General features: G+C 47.6%; 1 protein-coding gene across 5 annotated transcripts in view; it reads right to left on the bottom strand.

Moving 5' to 3' along the window:
* Positions 1–3,287: 3,287 nt before the first annotated feature.
* SH3KBP1 (SH3 domain containing kinase binding protein 1) overlaps positions 3,288–19,361 on the bottom strand; it is a 334,252-nt gene continuing 318,178 nt past the window's right edge. For 4 of the 5 annotated variants that reach the window (XM_040633668.1, XM_040633661.1, XM_008696428.2 and 1 more), the window contains 5 exons: positions 15,550–15,659; positions 11,956–12,084; positions 7,550–7,821; positions 5,363–5,426; positions 3,288–4,356 (listed from right to left, as the gene is read on the bottom strand). In XM_040633668.1, coding sequence (XP_040489602.1) covers positions 4,315–4,356; positions 5,363–5,426; positions 7,550–7,821; positions 11,956–12,084; positions 15,550–15,659 — 617 coding nt within the window. In that variant the 3' untranslated portion in view covers positions 3,288–4,314. The remainder of the gene's footprint in view (positions 4,357–5,362; positions 5,427–7,549; positions 7,822–11,955; positions 12,085–15,549; positions 15,660–19,361) is intronic. The other variant, XM_040633671.1, reaches the window with a different exon arrangement.

Here is a 19,361-nt window from a genome sequence, read left to right as displayed (position 1 = left end):
TTTTACTTTTGGGGAATAACCATGGAACTGTTATTGACTTGTTCCTGGTTTTTCTGTTTGGCTTCAGGATGGCCTTACCGGCTTGCTTATTTTTAAAGTTGGTTTGTAAACTGTGCTAAACTCTTTTTTAGTTAATAGAAACTACAATGAAGTTTTGCATTTCCAGGGCACTTTCCCATCAAAGAGCTCAAAGCTTGACCACAAATCTTAGTTTCCTGGAGAACTAGTAACAGTTTATGGGGGGAGAGGGCTGGGAAGCATTCACCACTTAAATGACAGTGCTGTATCTGCCTCGTTTAATTAAACCGGCTGCCATTTGAAGAGAACTGCCCCGTGGAGCTGGGTTCCCAGGAATTCAACTCTCCTCTTTTTTCATTTTTTTTCCTTTTTCTATTTTTTCCTCAGAAAATTCTAGCTACAGCCTACCAGGTGACCTTGTTCTACTGTTAGATTGAAATATTTTATCACCAAGGGGCGCCTGCATGGCTCAGTCGGTTAAGCGTCTGCCTTTAACTCAGATCCTGGGGTTGAGCCCCACGTCAGTCTCCCTGCTCAGTGGGGAGCCTGCTTTCCCTCTCCCTCTGCCCTTCCCCCCAATCGGGCTCACTCTCTCTCTCTCAAATAAAATCTTTTTTTTAAAGAAATATTTTATCACCTATTGCTCTAACAAGAAAAAAGGAATAGCCTATTTTACCATCAACTCTGAATTCACAAACATATTGACCACACAATGTCATTTATAGGAAAGGCTGCCCGCCCCCCACAGCCACCTCAATTTGGGATCGATTAAAAATACATGAAATAAAACCACCTTTCTGGGACCTCCATCTACTTCACGGATTCTTGTTGGCTTTAGGGGCTGCCTTCTGCTCCATGTGTTGCGAATCGAGCCTCAGTGACCCTAGGGACAGAACTAGGAATGACAGCAACTGTTTATCACCTTAAGAGACATGACCCCCTCTCTGTCCTTGCACTGCTGACAAACACTTATTTCCGGCCAGGAAAGAATTTCTCTGCCTTGGCCATTGTGTTCCCTCATTAGACCGAATTTTGGGAATGTCATCTTCTTCCCCAGGCTTGGATCATAAGCACCAAGCCTTTGCTTGGTTGGACACCGCAGTCAGCCATGCCAAACACCTAGCACGCGCGCACGTGTTGCTTTGTTACGTTTCTCATTTGTATTCAACCAAAAAGAAAAGCTTTTCACCAAGCTCTCTTGGCACTAAAACATCTTGACATTAATTTGTGTGAAAATAGCTAGAGAACTAAAACCTAATCTAATACAGAAAAGGGACCCTGGTGACCTCAGGTTAGGATAACAAAGGCCTTTGTGGGATCCGGGGATTATTTTTAATACAGACTGTGGCAACTGTGAGCAATAAATTACACACCCTGTGGTTTTCCCATCAAGGAGCTGGTTATGAAAGGAAATAAACCTCTGCCATTAGTAACCAAAGGCACACATGTGATGATAGATACAGGCTGTCTTTATGGGAGAAAACAAATCATGTACTTGAGTATGCTGTCTAGAAGGGCTGTGGATGAATAAAAGTGACTTTACACAATTATTCGAATAATGACAATTTAATGATTTTTACACTAAAAAACAACGTAGACCTAACTAGAATTTTCTGCCGAAATATGAATGTAAAATCAAACAACGTAAAAATGGAATTCACAGCCATGGATTTTAATGGGTTGTTTCTGTTCACTTGCGAAAGATAATTGGGGTGAGGGGTACTATATTCCATGTCTTCCAAAGACATTTCTATGAGAGTAATCAAGTTGTGTAAAATGGAGAAAAATGGTTTGAATTCCAAGAAATCATTTCCTCTTGGACCATGACAACTTTGAACAAAAATATTTTCACAAAATTTCATTTTAATCATCTTCTTTACAAAGCACAATACTTAAGACTTTTCTAAATACAATTTTAGAAAATGAAGCAAAAAAATAATCTCCATAGATGCTGGTCGAGTCCATGCTGAATGCAAAAGAATTTTTTCAAAAGTGATCCTTCCAAGCTTTTCAATATTCTTGACGGGTCCATTTTGTAAAGAGTAAAGATGGTGGCTGTTGGGGCAGTGGCTCGTCAGGTCCATAATGCAGAATCCTCTTGCTGTTAGCCCAAGGGGCAGTAATGAAGCTAGATATGCCAGCTCCTCCTTCTAGAATCACTTCTCCCTCTCCTTATACAAAGAAAGCCCGTGGCTTCTACAAGGGGAAGATGACAGCCCTCTCCATTCCAGGTGGCTAGTGCCCCCACAAGGGTGTTCAACCTCTCAACTGAATTATTAACAATCCTACTCTGTATACACATCGTATAAAACTATATCGTTAGGGATTTTCACGATGAGTAAATGAGAAATCCAAACATCAAAGAATTCAATCCTCATTCTTATACTAGGCGGTGGGAAATCTCTCAAGGCTTTAACGTAGAAATGCTTAGAAGAGTCAAGGGGTTCGGGAATGTTTTATGCTGCCCTTGGAAACTTGGTGCTCCCGGCCCCAAGCACACTGTGAGCAAGGCTGCTGAAAAGGCAACATGTCCAGACATGGGAAGGCAGGATGGGAGGTTTCTTTCTTTACGTACTCCCTTTCCGTAATCGTGCCCCCCATCCTGGAAGACCAGGATGTCCGGGCTCTGTAAGTACAGTACTTGGGAGGAAGTAGCAGCCTCAAACAGCAAGGATGAGCTTGTCGGCAAGAGGAAGGTGGGGAAGGGAGAGAGGAAGAAAGAAACATTTTTTTGGTAACACTTGGGATAATCAATACTGCGTGGTGATTTCTTTTTTGCGTTACTCCTTCCGTGTTATCAATTCTCATTCTTTGTGGTTGTGCAAATCCATTAATATTTAGTACTTTCACTCTAAAACTCAGGAAATAGACAAAGCAGCTTTTGAGAAACACATAAGACATCTTCAGGGGCCCTGAAGGGACCACCCCCCATCCCCCAACCCCCAAACAATCTTGCAATACAGTATGCCCCCTTATTTTCAGCTAAGGATGAGGAAACAGTTACATAGTGTAAGGCTGAGCTGTTCATTTGCTACAGAGATAGAGCGGAAAGGCAAACACCAGTTTCCTTGGGACGGAAAAAAGCAATTCCATAAATGCAAGAAAGATCCAATAGCTGCACTTCAACAAGAGCCCCCCCCATTCTCTTGGACCTGAGGAAGGGGTTACAAGAGAACAAGGCAAATGACATTGTGGGAGTACAGTTTAAACAACAGCACACACGGACAACCCAGTGCAGGAAATAACACAACTTCCCCCCCTTGTTTTCATTGCATTTTACGTTTATTTATTTTTGCGTTCATAATGCATATTCTGTTCACGCAAAAGGTGCAAAGGACAGGAAGCAGGGGTTTAACTTGGCTGATGAAAAATCAAGCAGGGGTGACATTTCTAGTTCCATGAACAACCTACAACTAGGAGAACTTAAACGTCACAGCGGGTACCACAGAGCGCCCCAACTTCACAGCTGTCTCCTCTTGGGACCTTTGGCTAGGTGAGAGAAGCTTTGAAGACAGTGGCCTCTAGTGGACCTTGAGAAGTGGCTTAAAAAAAAAAGGTTTTTTTGTTTTGTTTTGTTTTTTGTTTTTTTGGTTTTTTTTTGTTTTTGAATCATGGTAGCTGCATCACAAAAGCTCCAATCAAGAGGGTGGTAAAAAGAAGGCACAGATCATTGCAAATACCAGGTTTTCTCTTTCTCTTTTTTGTAAATATACCATCATATATAAGCTAAAATTTATCTTAGGGTGGCAGGGTTGGCTGGCAGAGAAAGGGACAGGAAGGACCTAAAATTGCATATGTAATAGAATCCTAGAGGGGACACAAAGCGAGGCAGCTTTCTGCCTGAAGCAAAAGAATGGGACACTCACTCTGGACTATGTGTAATACAGACACTGGGAGAACCTGTGACAAAACACGATTTAAAAAATCATAAAATTATAAAGCTTGTAAACGAATAATCTGAAATTACATTTTATTAATGGAAAATATCATCAAAATAGTACCACTATGGACTAAACTGCCTGAGTTTTCGTTTCGCATGAGATCTCATAGTAAAAAAGCCTTTAGCACAATTTGCTCTAAGTCACAACCAGTGCCATGCCAAGGATTATACCATGGGGAAGAGTCTCCTCTTGGATGGAATTTGTGTTGTGCTATCAAGACTTCTGTGCTAATCTTTCAAACAGGGACACATGGAGGCAAACCTTTAATCTTTTGGCACAAGGTTATTTTGGCTGGGGCGGAAAACTTGAGTCTTGGACTCAGGATGAATAATGTGACATTTCATTTATCAAGTATTTATTTTGATTGAAGAGTTTTCTTTATGTCATTAACTTCCATCTATAAAGGAAAAACAAGAGCCGAACAAAATCATAATGAATTCGCTGGTTTGAGAGAAGCTGAAAGATAATCAACTTGGTCGAATGAAAGAAAATCATCAACTTCACACTTTTCAAGGCGGAATGGATGAAGTGACGCCTGAACGACGAGCGGACAACGAGGCCGGAAGTGACAGAAACCTAAAGAACGGGCACGCAGATGCGAGACACCAGGAAATGGCCGGTGTGTGCCTTCTCAGGCTACCAGTAACCAAAATTTGTCGGAAGGAGCAAGAATTCCAGTGTCCTGGCCAGGGGGCAGAGCTGGCTGTCCCGATGTTCTGGACCACCTAGCAGTGTTGGAAGGCAGCTCTGGTCGGGCCCAAGGGGGTGTCTACCGGCACCCCCAAAGTGATGAGAGGCGGTTACCTATCCTTTCTGTAAGCAGCATGGGTCCCAGGCACCACCAAGGACACCAGCTGGATGAAAGCTCAAAGTCTGCCTTCAGCCTTTTGCAATTCCTGCACATTCTCTGCCATTTGGTAACAGTTGAGTTGGCTCCGGGGATGGTGGGGGGCAAGGCTCTGATGCCCTGGCAGAACTGACATGGCCCTTGGTGAGAAGTAAAGAGCTGAAAAGCGAGTGCTGAGTGTGGACAGCTGTGGTCCTTGGAGTTCCAATGACAGAAGCCAGCTGGCAATGGGGCCCCCCAGCACCATGCCCTCTGGCACTTACTATAATGTGGCCTTTGGAAATTGGAGGGAACTTTTCACAGGGGAGACGTTTCAGATAAATTCCAAATGAGAAACCCAACTGGGGGCACACTGACTCATGCCTCCCTTTCCCAAGACTTCCTGGACCGCCGGAGAGGATGTGAAGTGAGCCTACACAGGTCTAAGAAAATGGCCACCGGAAGTGCATCTGAATCTGCAGAGAAGTAACCATCACCTACTTTCAAAATGAAGCCCTGAGACGGCCCCACCCCTGAGCGAGCCCCTCACGAGGCAGCAGGACCCCCAGGGACCCACCTGCAACCGAAGCCGGATTTTCTTCTCTTCATCCAATTCCGACAGTAACTGCTTAATTTCTCGTCTGAAAAGCAAATGGCCAAGAAATTAAACAAAGGCCGGGACTTCCGCAGTAAGAGATAAGAAGCCTCTTACCACTACAAAATCCATCCGAGCCTTTCACAACAAACACGTGGACACAACATTATGTTCTTTCTTTGCATTGTTATTGCTTGGCATTTACTGCAGACAGAAAGGCTCGCTATTATTTCTGGGCTCCCTGAATACGTGGCCATCAAACAGGAGGTCTGGAATGACCTTTGAGATCCATTAGTCTAAGCTTCTCCTAAAAGGAGAAGATGGGGAAGGTGAGGCCTTAGAGGTGGCCTGACTTGCCCAATGGCTAGACTCCAGTTATCCAGGCCCACATTCTGTTGCTTTCCTTCTTGCTGGCCCTTCGTTATATAATCACTGGTCTTTAAACGTATTTACATAATAATTTTCACTGCAGACATTTTTGTCACCACATAAATGTTTTACTTTCACAGAGTTTTAAATTAATAAAAGGTTACTGGTATGTCTTCACAGGTTCTCACAAACTCTTACAAAGAGTAACACCTGAAATCTTGGAGTCAAAATATCTGAACTAACTATATGGTAATCATGTCACAGAGAAAGCAGACATGAGATAGGACACGCAGTCTAATGCTCTTTACAACATTAAATAATGAGCTGGAATGAAGTTGATTATCTTGCGAACTCAGGACTCTCTACTTAGGACACTGCAACCATCGCCACTCTGGTCAGGGAACTGTATTGCATTTTAGGGTTGCAGACGCTCCATTTTATGTGTACATTTTTACAAACTGGATTGGAAAATCAAAGAACAAGGACTGCAGAGACACTATACTAAGGTATAAGTTACATTACATTCGCTCGCTCACTTCAGATGAGCCCCGTGACGGTGCCTGTATGTGGGTCAGTGTCCCGGACCTGCTGCCAACACACGGGGTTCTCGGACACTAACAGGTTGTGAATCATTACTGTATTTACTCGAGCCCACACCATGCACCTCTACGTCAGTGAGCAGTAGCTGAGGTCCTAAGCAGATAGCACAGTTCCAGGAAGACCGCGGCAGGCAGAGCCTTGAGTGCGGCTCGTCGGAGGAGTTAGTTGGGGAAGCCAGGGCAAAGAAAGTCACTAAGTCTTGAACTGGTAAAAACGGGCCTAAGCCCGCGAGGAGGAAAGAAGATGGGGGGATTGCTGGAGAAGAGCCAGTGCAGGAGCACGGAGGTGAGGGGCAGCATGCGTGGGGAGGAGAGGAGTCGGTAGGGACTTCTGCTGAAGGCTGAGAGGGAAGGGACACTTAGAGCTAGGGCTGGAGATTTTAGGGACCCAGTGGCCCTGGACCGGACGGCTGTGAGAGGCAGGCATGCCTGCTCTTGGTGATTCTAGATTGTTTTTCAAAATCCTATTCAGGAAACACCTCCTAATTCCTCCAAGAAAGAGCTAATTGATCCCTATCCCTAAACTCTTAGCCTCAGTTTACTCAGATGAGAACTTCCCGACTTCTATCCCTTTTACTGTTTTTGTGACCACATACAGTATCCTGGTAATATTTACGTGTGCTATTTATTTTTGCTTACAGGTCTTTCTCCTCATCTAAGTGCTCCTTGAGGACCAGGGGTACAGAGAGCACGTGTAGGCTCGCACGGAGAGAACCCCGAGGCTCATGGGGAGAACGTCTTGCTGAGTGTAAGTCTTGGGTTTACAGATTCCCTACATCTCTGTCATCCATTCCAGCCCCGAAATGCAAGCCAATTACTTCATCAGACAGCTAACTGAAGAAAGTGCAATTTCTCTGGTGCTGGAGGAAAAGCCGGCTGGTGGGCTTATTCGGAAGGGGTACGTGCGCAGCCTATATTTTATGGGGATTTAAAGATCTTTCTTTTAGCAGCCTGCCGAGCGCGTCAGTCCTGGTGAGTGGCCCTGCCGTAGGCCCCGCGGCCGGCCCGTGCCCTCCCTGTACGCCGCAGATCTGGCTTACGCAAGGAGCCGAGTGACATGAAGCTGCTCGGGTTCAAACCCGCCTCCCCCCTGCCGTCCCCGCGCTGGGGAAGCGGGGCCACCCACTCGGGCCGGTGGGAGACCCTGGCCCCGCGGAGAGCAACTTGGGAGGTGGACAAAGAAGGGGCCCCAGACACTCACTTCTGCTGGTCCTTCATGGTCTCGATGATGCCCCTCAGCTCACGGACCTGCGTCCTTAGCTCTTCCACGGCCGCCTGGCTGCTGGCCGCAGGCTCCATCTTTGGTTTTCCTTCCGAGCCAAACAGAGACGGGGAGTTGGCTCTGTGTCCGGCTGTTCCCAAAGAGGATGACAGGGGGGAGGATGTTGCCGAGGCCAGAGGGGCTGGCCCGCCACCACCACCTGCAGCCATGGTCCCTGGCTTGGGCGGCAGGGATGCTTTGTTGTCGGACACCTGCGGCGAGGGAAGGCAGAGAGGATTCAGGCCGGGGTTTCGTGTTCAGTCGAGTCCCCCACCTACATCCCCGTACCCACCTCTGGAAACTCACTCGTCACTCACCCCTTCACCCACAAGCCCCCGAGGGCCTACTTGGCACAGGCACCCATGTTTTAAATTTGACCGCCCACCTGGACAGGTAGTTCCCAACTGGTTTAATGTACAAGTCTGGAGGCCCACCTGCTTGCGAGGCTCTGCAAACTCTGAAGTGAGCAAAACATTTTCCTAGCTCCCAAGAGCTCAGAACACAGTGAGGTGCAGACAGACCAGCCGACACACTGCAGATGTGGGGGGAGTCTGCACACAGGGAGGTCAGCACAGAGAGCCACGGAAGAACACGAAAGGGACCAACCAGCCCATAGGGAAGGCGTCGGTGAGCTGCTGACAGCCCCATCCTGGAGGAGGAGGATCAGGAGGCGGCCAGAAGAGAAAAGGTGATTGGAGAGAAAGGCTCTGGGGGGAGGGAATGGGCTCAGCACAGGCATGAGGCACATTCACGGCAAGCGGTCACTCAGCAGCTAGGACAGCACGGGGAGGCAGAGCGGGCTTGTGGGAAGGGGTAAAAACATCCTGCACAAAGCTACTGATGACTCTCGCTGCAGAAGGGCCTAAAGGTGGGCAGGCCCGGAGGTCAAGGGAATTGCTGGGAGATTCTCATACAACGAAAGCTAGGAATGGTGGAGGCTTGACAGACTGGCCAAGGGAATAGAGCAAAGACAGCTCTGAGACATGCAGCGAAAAGCAGTCTCTTCCGACCGAGAGACACAGTGCCTGGGCTCAGGGAGCAGCCCCCAGAGGAGGACGTGGTTCTGGACAGGCTGCAGGGCGTGAGGAGGAAGTACAGCTGCAGGGCCATGGGTGGGGAGGGAGAAAGCAGGCACGGAGCTTGTACCTTTCATGGCAGGAGGAACAGTCCAAAGGCCCAGAAAACAGTTTCACTTTTGACACACTGAGTTTCAGGGGCCGAGGGATAGCCAAGGGGACATGTCCAGGGGGCGGAGCCAAGGAATGAAAAAGTGAGCTGGGTCAGAGAAATCACCTGAAGAAGTGGCGCCATGGGGGTGAATAACACACAATCAGGGGAGAAGAGGCCCAGCGATGGGACGCGGGGACTCGCTGAATTGGAGAGGTGGGAAGAGAAAGGAGAGACATTGGGGACTGGGACAGAGCGCTGAGCGAGGGGATGAAGCAAGAACAGAAGAGGGGCATGGGTTATGGAAGTCCCCTGAGGGGTTTCCAGAAGGAAAAAGTGTTGGATAAGTGGCTCAAGGGCACTGAGAGGAAAACAGGGCTTGGGGCATTTGGTGCAACAAGGGAGACTGAGGCCTGATCATGGCAGGTCAGCACCTGAACAGGAGGGGAGGGGCGTGGCCTGCAAGTTTAGAACTCTCTTTCCAGAAACCTGGCTGAAGATGGCGGATGGGAGAAAGAGAAAGCATTCATGGAGAAGCCTCAGGGGGAGACAGAATCATGCAAGGGTTCTGTTTGCTTTCAAAGATGGGGGAGACACTGAGCTGGATGATAGATATCCTAAGGGAAAGACCAATGCAGGGCCAGGCTGGAGACGGAGGAGAAAGGCGGGGGAGGCCTGAGGGAGGAGTGTTCTGCCCCAGGAGGAGGCTGAGAGGGCACAGGAAGTGGGACAGTCACGGGTGAGAGGGAAGAGGGGCATGGGGCCTCCCAGGGGAGGAGGAGGGCAAGCAGCAGAGAGGATGCTGGGAGGCGAGGGGCTGAGTGACGGGGAAGTTGAGGTTGCTGGTGAAGCTTGGCAACACAGCTGGGGCTCGTCCAGCAGCAGGTGCCCAGGGCAAGAGCCAAGAAGGGGCTGGCTGGCATGGTGAGGAGGGAGAGTGAGGATTCCGGCTGTGCGAGAGGGAGAGACTGGGCAGAGTGAGCCAGAAGCAGATGGGCCATCATTCCCAGCCTCTCTGCCCGCCTTTTCTCTGCCAAGTTACCATTGAGGAAAAGCGCTTTCTGCTGCCAGGGACAGCGATCCGCCATCCTGTGCTGATTGCTGTAGGAGTTGTAGTAAGAGGGGAGAGGGACCGACATTTATGGAGCACTGCTCACGTGCCCGACGTCGGCTAGATGACTGAAACGGGGATCGGCTGGCATCCGCTTTTGACAGAGCAGGAAACTGAGGCTTAGGGACACGGTCGAGAAATTCCCTAAGTCCCACAGCTCATAGCTGGCAGGACTGGGCTTCAATTCCCTCCCAGGCCGGCTGGACCCTGGAGCCCCGTATCGCGATGGTGGCTGCCTGAGCGCCATGATTCACGCTCTCCTGTCATTATTTTCTTCGCTTCTTTCCGATTCCGGGGTTCCTACTTTTCCCCACTTCCCACTCTGCATCCTCTCGTGCCTCTTCCAACCTACCAACGTCCTCACAGCCTGACTTATAGGCAACTCTTGCATCAGCGCTTCTTTCAGCATTTGCTCCGTACCTCTCTCTCGCAGCCCGCCGCAGCTGACAAGGACTTCTGCGAGCCCTCACACAGTATTGGCCACCGTATACCCCGACCCAAGTGGCTGAGGCGGAACTTAGAGAAGCAATAAACAACATGACAACTCCCAGGAAGGAAATCGGCGAATGGGACAGAACTGTGAGAATCTGGAACCTGAAGAGCCACTGCCCACCAGTAGATGTCACTACAGAGACACCCGGGGACGGCAGAGGGAACGCAGCTGTGGGTATACCTACGGTCAGCAGAAAGAGCGGGGCTAAATCCAATTTCTGCAAATGAAACCCTTTCATAAAGGGAGAATGCCTCAGTTTTGTGAATAACTACCACTGATGTGTTTTATGGGATCACAGTTTTGTTTACTAGACCGGGTTTTTAAGAAAATCTAGACGTATGTGTAAATTTTTAAATGTGCGAGAAGGGAAATCCTACATACCCTGTGATTTCTTTGTGTTAATTCCTGGTTCAAGTGCCTTAAAAAAAGGACTGCAATTTTCTGCTGTTAGAAAGCAGTTGCTACTGTGTAGAGAAAATAATTCCAATTGACTGGGTTCTCTTAGCACCAGAAAATACATTCAGAGAATGAACAGGACTAGTACAGGGTATCCTTCAGAAGCCACACACAATTGCTACCCACTATCTTCTTTGTTTCTCACAAGCCAGTAACTTAAAATAGCTACACCATTCCCTGGGCATGCAATGAAACGAAAATGTTTTTAGACTCTAAATTGATCGGAATAAATGAATCCAAATCGGCTTTTCTTTAAGGGACCCCCATTAGTTATTCAAAGTCGTGTGCTGCCAAAACATCATCTGTGACATCATCAGTTTTGAACACAAAAGCCAAGATGTGTGGGCAGAGTACACAGCATCTGATGTACGTAGTGCGTTCTTTCTCCACACCCTAGGCTCTTCAAGCTGCTTTGGTGGCGGTGGTGGTGACGGTGCCAGTGGTGGTGGCGTGTGAGGGTGTATGTTTATGCGTGGCTGCTGGTAAGAAGAGGAGACCAAACCACAAGAGGAAATATGGGAAATCAACAACTAAACTTGTATCTCAGAGATTCTGTCCAGTTTCAGGGACTTTGGAACACGCCTCGGGGATTTTGATGACTGAAGTCATAACTGCTACTAAAGAGTGACACACATCTGCATTGTCTGGTGCACTGGACTGAGTGTTTGTGTCCCCTCCCCCAATTCATACATGGACATCCTAACCCCCCATTGTGATGGGTATTAGGAGTTGGGGCCTTTGGGAGGCGATTGGGTCATAAGGGTGCAGCCCTCATGAATGGAATTAGTGCCCTTAGAAACGAGACCTTGGAGAGCTCCACCTCCCTCTTTCTACCACGTGAGGACACAAGGAGAAGTTGGCGGTCTGTGACCCTGAGGAGAACCCTCACCAGAACCTGACCACGCTGGCACTCTGATCTCGGACTTCCAGCCTCCAGAAACGTGAGGAATAAATCTCTGTTGTCTCTAAGCCACCCCATCTATGACTCTCTGTTATAGCAGCCCGAACGGACTAGGCCATCTGCTGATCCTTGTTTGGTTTAGAACTCATCGTCAGAGCACACATGGAAAGGCAGGGGTCCGTGCTGTCTGGACACCCTTGCCTTGGCTGGTCACTCACTTGGGATATGGTAACAGTCTTTGAAGTTTTCTTTGATGCTTCCACTCCTCTGTGTGCAAGCGAAACGTGTTCCTCTTTATCTTCTTCGGGACTTGGGGAGTCAAAGATATCAGGGCTTGAAAGGGAAGACTGGATAAAGCCAAAAGAAAATGCTTTTGTCAGAATTACACCTTAGCTGACATAGCTTTTGTTAACATAATGCTGTATGCTTTTTAAAGTGCTCGACACTTCTATTTTGTTTGTCTCCTCATTATAACCTCGAGAGGCAGAAAGGGTGCTATTATCTGTGCGCTGGAGAGAGTGGCAGAACTGGGAGTAAGAAGTAAGATCTCCTACAGCAGGGATCTTTCCATGGGATCTTGGCACTGATGCCTGTCAGTCATTTCACCTGTGTGGGCCTGCGCCACCCAGCCTTTCCTACTCCCTCCCTCCTTCGGAGCCTCCCTTCTTTCCATACACAGTTGCTACTGTGTATGAAGCACTGAGCTCGGGGCTGAACTTTGGTGACATGCTGGACACGGTCCCTGCTCTCACAAGGCTGAGAGTCCAGTGGGGAGGGACACACAGGGCAAGAGGAGGCTGCCTCCAACCTGCCTTTCCTCCACTCCCTCTGGATCCTTTTCTAGGACCACGAAATGTGAGGCACAGTGAAGTGCCTGCAAGAGCTTGCCTGAGAGGAAGTCGTTCCAGGGGGCACGAGGTCACAGGCCTGTAGGCCAGTGAGCAGTATTTTTGCAGCCCCAGAGCACAGCCCTGCCTGCCGGAGGGCCAGCTCACCTCCTGCTAAATCTCCACCCTCCTTGCCACCGACAATCAACATCTGTTGTGGATCCTATTTTTGCTAAGGTATATTTACAGAATGGCAGCATCTTTTGGTAAAATATGGGGATAATATTCCTACCCTTTCTGTCTCACTATGAAGAAAAAAAAGCTGGCTGAATGTGAACCACCTCACTGGAGTTCACTTGGACGTAAATGATTATTGTGCTGAAATTTCACTATTTTAGGATGAAACAAATGAAAATAAGAGTTCCCGTGGCAAGGGATCTTTTTTAAACAAAGAATCTTCCAGAGATCTCTTTGGGTGAGCTCGTATTTAGCTGCACCTCTATGCCATCTACCCCGGTGGTGGGAAAATCGTCCTGTCTAGAATCATCCTTGGTGTCATGATAGAAAACTCAAGCCTACATCACACCATGTTTATTTTCTTCTGTTTACTCTATTTTCTAAGGCAGAAAACTAATATATCTAGGGATTTGTAAGCAAAGTTTTAAAATTAAAAGGTCTTATTTGTTAATCTTTGTTTTATCTGAAAATCTAATTACCTAGAATAACACCCCCAACTAAGCTTTCTTATTAATCTAAGCTTAACTGCTTAACCACCTTGCAGTGCCTGTATCCCTTCACTTTGAGATTTTATTCAACAAGCCAGCTTCCTCCTGTGTAACCTACAATTCATGAGTTGTCAATCAAAGCTTGCCCTTTGAATTCAATAAACATAAATAAGCTCAGACTAGGGTGAGAGGCCCCAGGCTGGGTAATCCTGACCGGTGCATTTCCCCAGTCATTCCTTCCAGTGGCCTGGTAGGAATATGTCCATATCCACGATCCCATTTTGTACAGGTGCTAAGTGGAAGAAGAGCCAATACGAATTCGAAGTGTGCATCCACGTGGGGATGGATGGGAAGAAAGGGAAGGGAGTAATTCTACTTCTTTACAGTACAAATGTATCCTGTGATTTTAAGGCTACAAATGAAATTGTTCTACATAAAATGCCAAACTTTGAGTCACGGCACCATAAGCTTCCTGAGGGCAGGGACCATGTATGTCTCACTCCTAGTCTCAGCCTTGGTACCTGGCTCAGCGCTGAGTCCACATGCCATAAATGTCTATAAATATTAGTTGAACGAGCGAATGAACAAAGGTGTAGGCTAAAAGTGAGAGAAGATGAGGTGCTTTTACCTGGTTCCCCAGATATACACGAACCCCCAGGCATGGGATGTATGAACCAAGGGTGGGGTGGGGGATGGTAAATTGACTTTCTCTGTATTTAATCCTGGATGCTTCAAGGCCCTCTAGACCTCGCAAAGTTGGGAAGAATTTGGAGGAAAAACAAAACGGAAGAAGGATTTACAGAGAAGATGTGGGAGACAGGATCAAACACTTAGAGATACTAAGAGGCAATTAAATAGGTTGTGTGTGTGAGGCATGTTGGGGAGGGTGTGGGGAGAGGAAAGATGGTAGTAACTTGGGACTCTATATAAAGAGTGAAAAAGTAAGCCACTTACAAACAAGTCTTTCTCCAAAAAGGTATCAACACATAGTTAGGGTTGTTTCATACAGAGAGGAAAAACAGCATGATTCAAACCACACCCCCAAACTCAACAGATATGAGAGAAGAGGTTCAAAGGAAGTGGCATTCTTTTTCTTCTAAATGAGGACCTCTGCGGTGGGACCAGTGATGAGGCGAAAGTAGAAAGTGTTCTGGAAAACCTGCAAAAGGTTAATTCCTTGGTGCATCTGGGTGAATGAAGATCATAAAGACTTAGACCTGCATTCCCAGCAAGGACAAGACATTGTGATATATAGAGATGGACAGAGAGAGAGAGAGAGAGACATAGCTTGTGGATGCATCAAGATTTTTTCTTCAATGACATTCACTCCAGTGTTTATAATGAAGAATTGAAAGCAACATAAGTGCCCAATACTAGTGCACTGACTAGATAAACTCTCATATATTCACAGGCTGGAACACTAGGCAGCCATTAAATGTGACATCATGGAAGAATGGGCAATGATTGGGGAGAAAGGTGCACAATACAAGGGGGGGAAGCATGTACTACGTACCCCATTTGGACAAAATAATGTTATACATACAAATGGAATTTTAAATAAAAGCTACAGATATACAGCAAGTAGTTAACGGTTCTTAGCTCTGGAAAGCAGGATTACAGGTAACTTACTTTCTTCTTTATGCATTTCACTGTTGAAATTTGGTACAACAAATGTGTTACAGGTTTCCGGTGAGGAAAGAAGTTATTCAACATGACCCAAACAACAAACTTCTTCTGTAGGTTATCTGGACCATTCTGACCGGTCTCTCCTACATGACCAGGTGCCTCGTATGTCTACAAACGATCTCCTAAAGGTGTGTGTGTGGTTCCGTGGAGGGGTGCCAATAATGGGGCTTCAAGAGAAGCTTGGCCACTGTCAAGCACCTGTATAGTGGTGGATCATTCTTTAGCAAAGTCTTGTTTGTAGACCAAACGAGCCTTGCTTTCCTCTCCCACCATAAAACATGACTTTTTTTTTTCTTACCAATTTCATCTCAGGTTCAAATAAGGATCAGTCTGGAAGGAGAAGAAGGAAAGTGGGACTAGGCAGTGCCCACCTCATTGGCAGATGTGCAAAGAAAACAGCGAAAGAAATACTGCTTGATTCCAGAAGACTCTCAAATCACTCTTGGTCAGCAGTGTATCTCACGACCTCCCTCTCCTGGCTTGTCCTCATATCAGCCACTTGTGAGAGAGTCCTTGGCTGGAGTCTCTAAGCTGACCTGCTTTCCAGCAGTAGAAGAAGCGAAGAGACACTTACGGAGGTGAGGGACTGGGACGGAGGCCGCCTCCCCGTGGCTTTTGGTCTGCTTGTGGTTGGGTGACTAAGTTTCTCAGTAGATGATACCACAGAGTCAAAACCTTCTAGGTCTAAAACAAAAGTAAAACAGAGTTTTAAGAGCAATAATAGGAGTGAGGAAAAGTTCTTAGAACAGGTCACAAGCACTTTTTCCTTAATACTCATTCTTTATATCTGGATTACATGTCATCATTGATGAAGGCGATTTCCATCCTCTGGTCATCCAATAAATGTGGTAGGTCTTTAAAAGCTACAGAAAGAGGGGTAAAGGAGGAATCCTTGTTCCTCCACACACGCAAGCTCATTTTGCTAGATAAAACATTCTTGTTGTCCCACCACGAAAAGCAGTTCTTACAAGATGCAATACCCATGGGCAAGTGAATGCTGATCATTGATTCCGAAAGAGAAGAGAGGGCAGCCTCCTCCTCCGGCCATCACCCTAGCGTTAGACACCCTGGAGGTGGAGAGCAAGCTTCTGCTTCTCCAGATAACTCCCAGAGCCCGGCGCCATTCTGCTTCGAGAGGCATCACTCAATGGAGACACGATCTTCGGTCATCAATCTGCTCATTCATTCACTCCATTATGATTGAGCAACCACTCTGTGCTACACATGGGGCTGGATATCCAGGCTACGCCGGTGAGCGCAGCAGAAAGCACTGTGCCCTCAGGGGGCCTCCATCTCCATGATGGAGGTCTCAGATGAACACAGAATCCTTCAGCCAGATCACAACCGCACCTGCCTGTGTCCGGGAGGAAGGCCTTTGCCTTTACTTTTCTATCCCCTTCAACAAACGATTAGGTCAAGGGTTTACCTCATTCTATCTAGTTCTGGGGGTTTACAAATCAGCGTAGATGTGTGCATGGGATGCACAAAGGAATGGCTGGTAGAAAGGGGCTGACGCTGGGGCGAGGCCAACTTTTGCTGACAAGTAGATCATGTTTCATAGGCCATGCCTGGCACCTCCTTCCCAAACTATTTCCCATTCTCCTGTTAATGGAGACCCAGTTTTGTTTCAGGAACCATGTTTGTCTAAGCCAATGATAGCCATCCTGCTCCTCTCTGCCTGTAATTGGTCTAGAGGCGGCCACATAGCCCAAATTCAGTCACTGAGGAAAAAAGGGAAGTCTATTGACAGTCTCTGGGACAGAGATTTCCTCTCTGTTGAGAGGAAATGAGGAGAAGGCTGTTTGTGTGGCTGCCCTTTCTTCTTTCTTGCTTGGGATGCTGTTGTGCTGGATAGGATGCCTGGAGCTGTGGCAGCCATCTTTTTTTGTTTTTTTTAAGATTTATTTATTTATTTATTTATTTATTTGTATGTTTGTAAGAGAGACAGAGAGCATGCATAAGGTGGGGGTAGGCACAGAGGGAGAGAGAGAATCCACAAGCAGACTCCCCCCTGAGTGTGGAGCCCGACATGGGGCTCTTGACGTGGGGCTCGATCCCAGGACCCTGAGATCAAGACCTGAGCCAAAACCAAGAGTCGGCCACTTAACCGACTAAGCCACCCAGGTGCCCCTTGTGGCAGTCATCTTACGGCCATGAGGAGATCTTGAGGATGGCAGAGGAGAAGAATAGAAAGACCGTGGATGACTGACAACCCTGATGAGCCACCCACCAACTCTGGGATCCTCTAGTGCCCAGACTTCTTGCTATGTAAAATTAATAACCCTCTGTTACTGCAGCCAATTTTAATCAGGTATCCTTTATTTGCAGCTGAAAGCACCGTAAGTGCTCTAACTGCAAATATGCCAGCTCGGGACAGAAAAGCTAAAAACTATGTGTGGTTTTTTTTTCTCCTTATTTTGGGGAGAGCTCTTTTACTGATGGTTATAATAAGTGGTCTGGCTGTGTGATGGTCAGCTTTGCTCTATTAATAAATAGGCAGGTGTTGTCTGCGGGCGACATCCTTCAGTGGAAGATGCAAAACCAAGTATAATCACCGGTCAGGACAAACCATTACATTATACCCAGGATTATATTAAGTGACTTTATGCTAGCACCTGGTGAATGAGTAATTATTTAATGAACTCATCTTATCAGAGCAAGGTAAATATAACCAAAGGTTAACTATCTGCAGAGACAGAACAAAGAAAAGTATCAGCGGTGCTCTGAGGCCACAGGGGAGCCCATCAGCACCCAAGGCCAGTGAGAGGCTCCCAAATGGAGCCTTCCAGCTGGCTCGGCACACCTTGGGCATGGGCCAAGACCCCACAATTAGGTGGGCCTCTTGAGAGCCAGCTCACTGGCCTGACCCTCTCAGGGGCCTTTCCTTTAAGAGATTCTTATTTTCTAAAAGATTCCTCTCCTGGTCACACCCCAGGACTTGCCTCCACCAGCTCCATGCTGTCCGAAATCAAAATTCCCCATTATACACTTCATTTGATGCCCCAAGTCATCATCCGATAGTAATAGCTCCCCAATTAACTTTTTGAATCACTTTTTCTCTGATTGCAAAAGTAGTGCATGCTCAATGTACAATAGTTTTAGGAAAAACAAAATTGTAACAAAAGAAAGCCAAGTATAACCTTACCTCACTGAGACAACCACTATTAGTGTTTCGGTGTATTACCCTCCAGGCTCTTTTTCTGAAAGTAGATAGTCTAGGTTCACACTATATGGAGAACTGCATTCTGCTTCTTTCTCCTAACATCATATGCCATGACTCTAAAAATGCTTCATAAATATCCTGATGGTGACATAATCTTCTGTTGTATTGCAATCCATGATCTATTGAATCAATCCCCTGTTGTTGAGTAATTAGTTTTCAAATCATTCCCTCTGACTTTTGTTAATAGGAAAGTGCTCCACAGATATTCTTGTGTGCATGCTACATACGAGTTTAGCAGGTTTTCTACGTGGTTCGCCAATGGGAAGAAGGAAAGAAGGCCCAGGACAGGGAGATCTGCTGGAGGGTGGGGGCTGGCTGTGAACAGGAGGCACAAGGAAGCCAGGAGAGCCGGGGGAGAGGAGAGGAACAGATGCTGAGCAGCGGCCGGGGGAGGAGGTTAAGGAGAAGGCCGTTCAAGGTTCCAACAATCGAGCTGCTACTGAGGGCCTTGGCTGGGTGCTACCAGGGGCTGAGAGGACCCGCCTGTGTTGTGACTCTGTCCTGGAAGCTGAAACAAACTCTGGAGGCAAAAGCTGAGCAGGGTGAAGCAATTAAGGAACAGTTAAAGGCTAATTCACTCTGGTTCTCTGCCATGGCTGCACAGTGAAATCACCTGGACAATTAAAAAAAAGTGACTCATGCCTGGATTCCTCTCTGGGGATTGACTGAATTTGTTTGGGGTGCAGCCTGGGCAGGAAGGTTTTCAGTGTCCCCCGTGACATTAGCACGCCGCCATGTAGTGATGCATTGCCCCAGCAGGGGCTGCAGGGAGGAAGGGAGAAGCAAGGACTGCACTGAGCAGAGAGGTGACGGTGCTAGGGCACCACCACCAGGGGAGTGGCAGGTGTGCCTGGGTCCACTGAGGGCACGGGCCGCCCAGGCCAGCTGTCAGGAGCAAGGCTCAGTAGCAGAGGGCTCCTCCAAGGCCAGGCCGGGCAGTGCTGACCTGGTGTGTGGGGCAACAGAGGTGCCGGAGCAGCTGATCAAAGTGGTGACGGAAGGCTCGGGGGATTGGGGACAAGTCTGAAACGCATCAACAGGAGTGAGAAGGCGGTCGTGAGGTGACCCAGCATGCAGAGTGGGGTGGAAGAAGAGTGGGGGGAACAAAGGGAGCGGATGGGACAGCCTCAGCGCCCCCCCCCCCCCATGGACTCAGCATGCCC

The sequence above is a fragment of the Ursus maritimus genome, assembly GCF_017311325.1.
Source record: "Ursus maritimus isolate PB19 chromosome X unlocalized genomic scaffold, ASM1731132v1 scaffold_X1, whole genome shotgun sequence".
NCBI lineage: Eukaryota > Metazoa > Chordata > Mammalia > Carnivora > Ursidae > Ursus > Ursus maritimus.
Note: the sequence above shows the minus strand (reverse complement) of the source record. Positions and strands in the feature narration are given on the sequence as shown.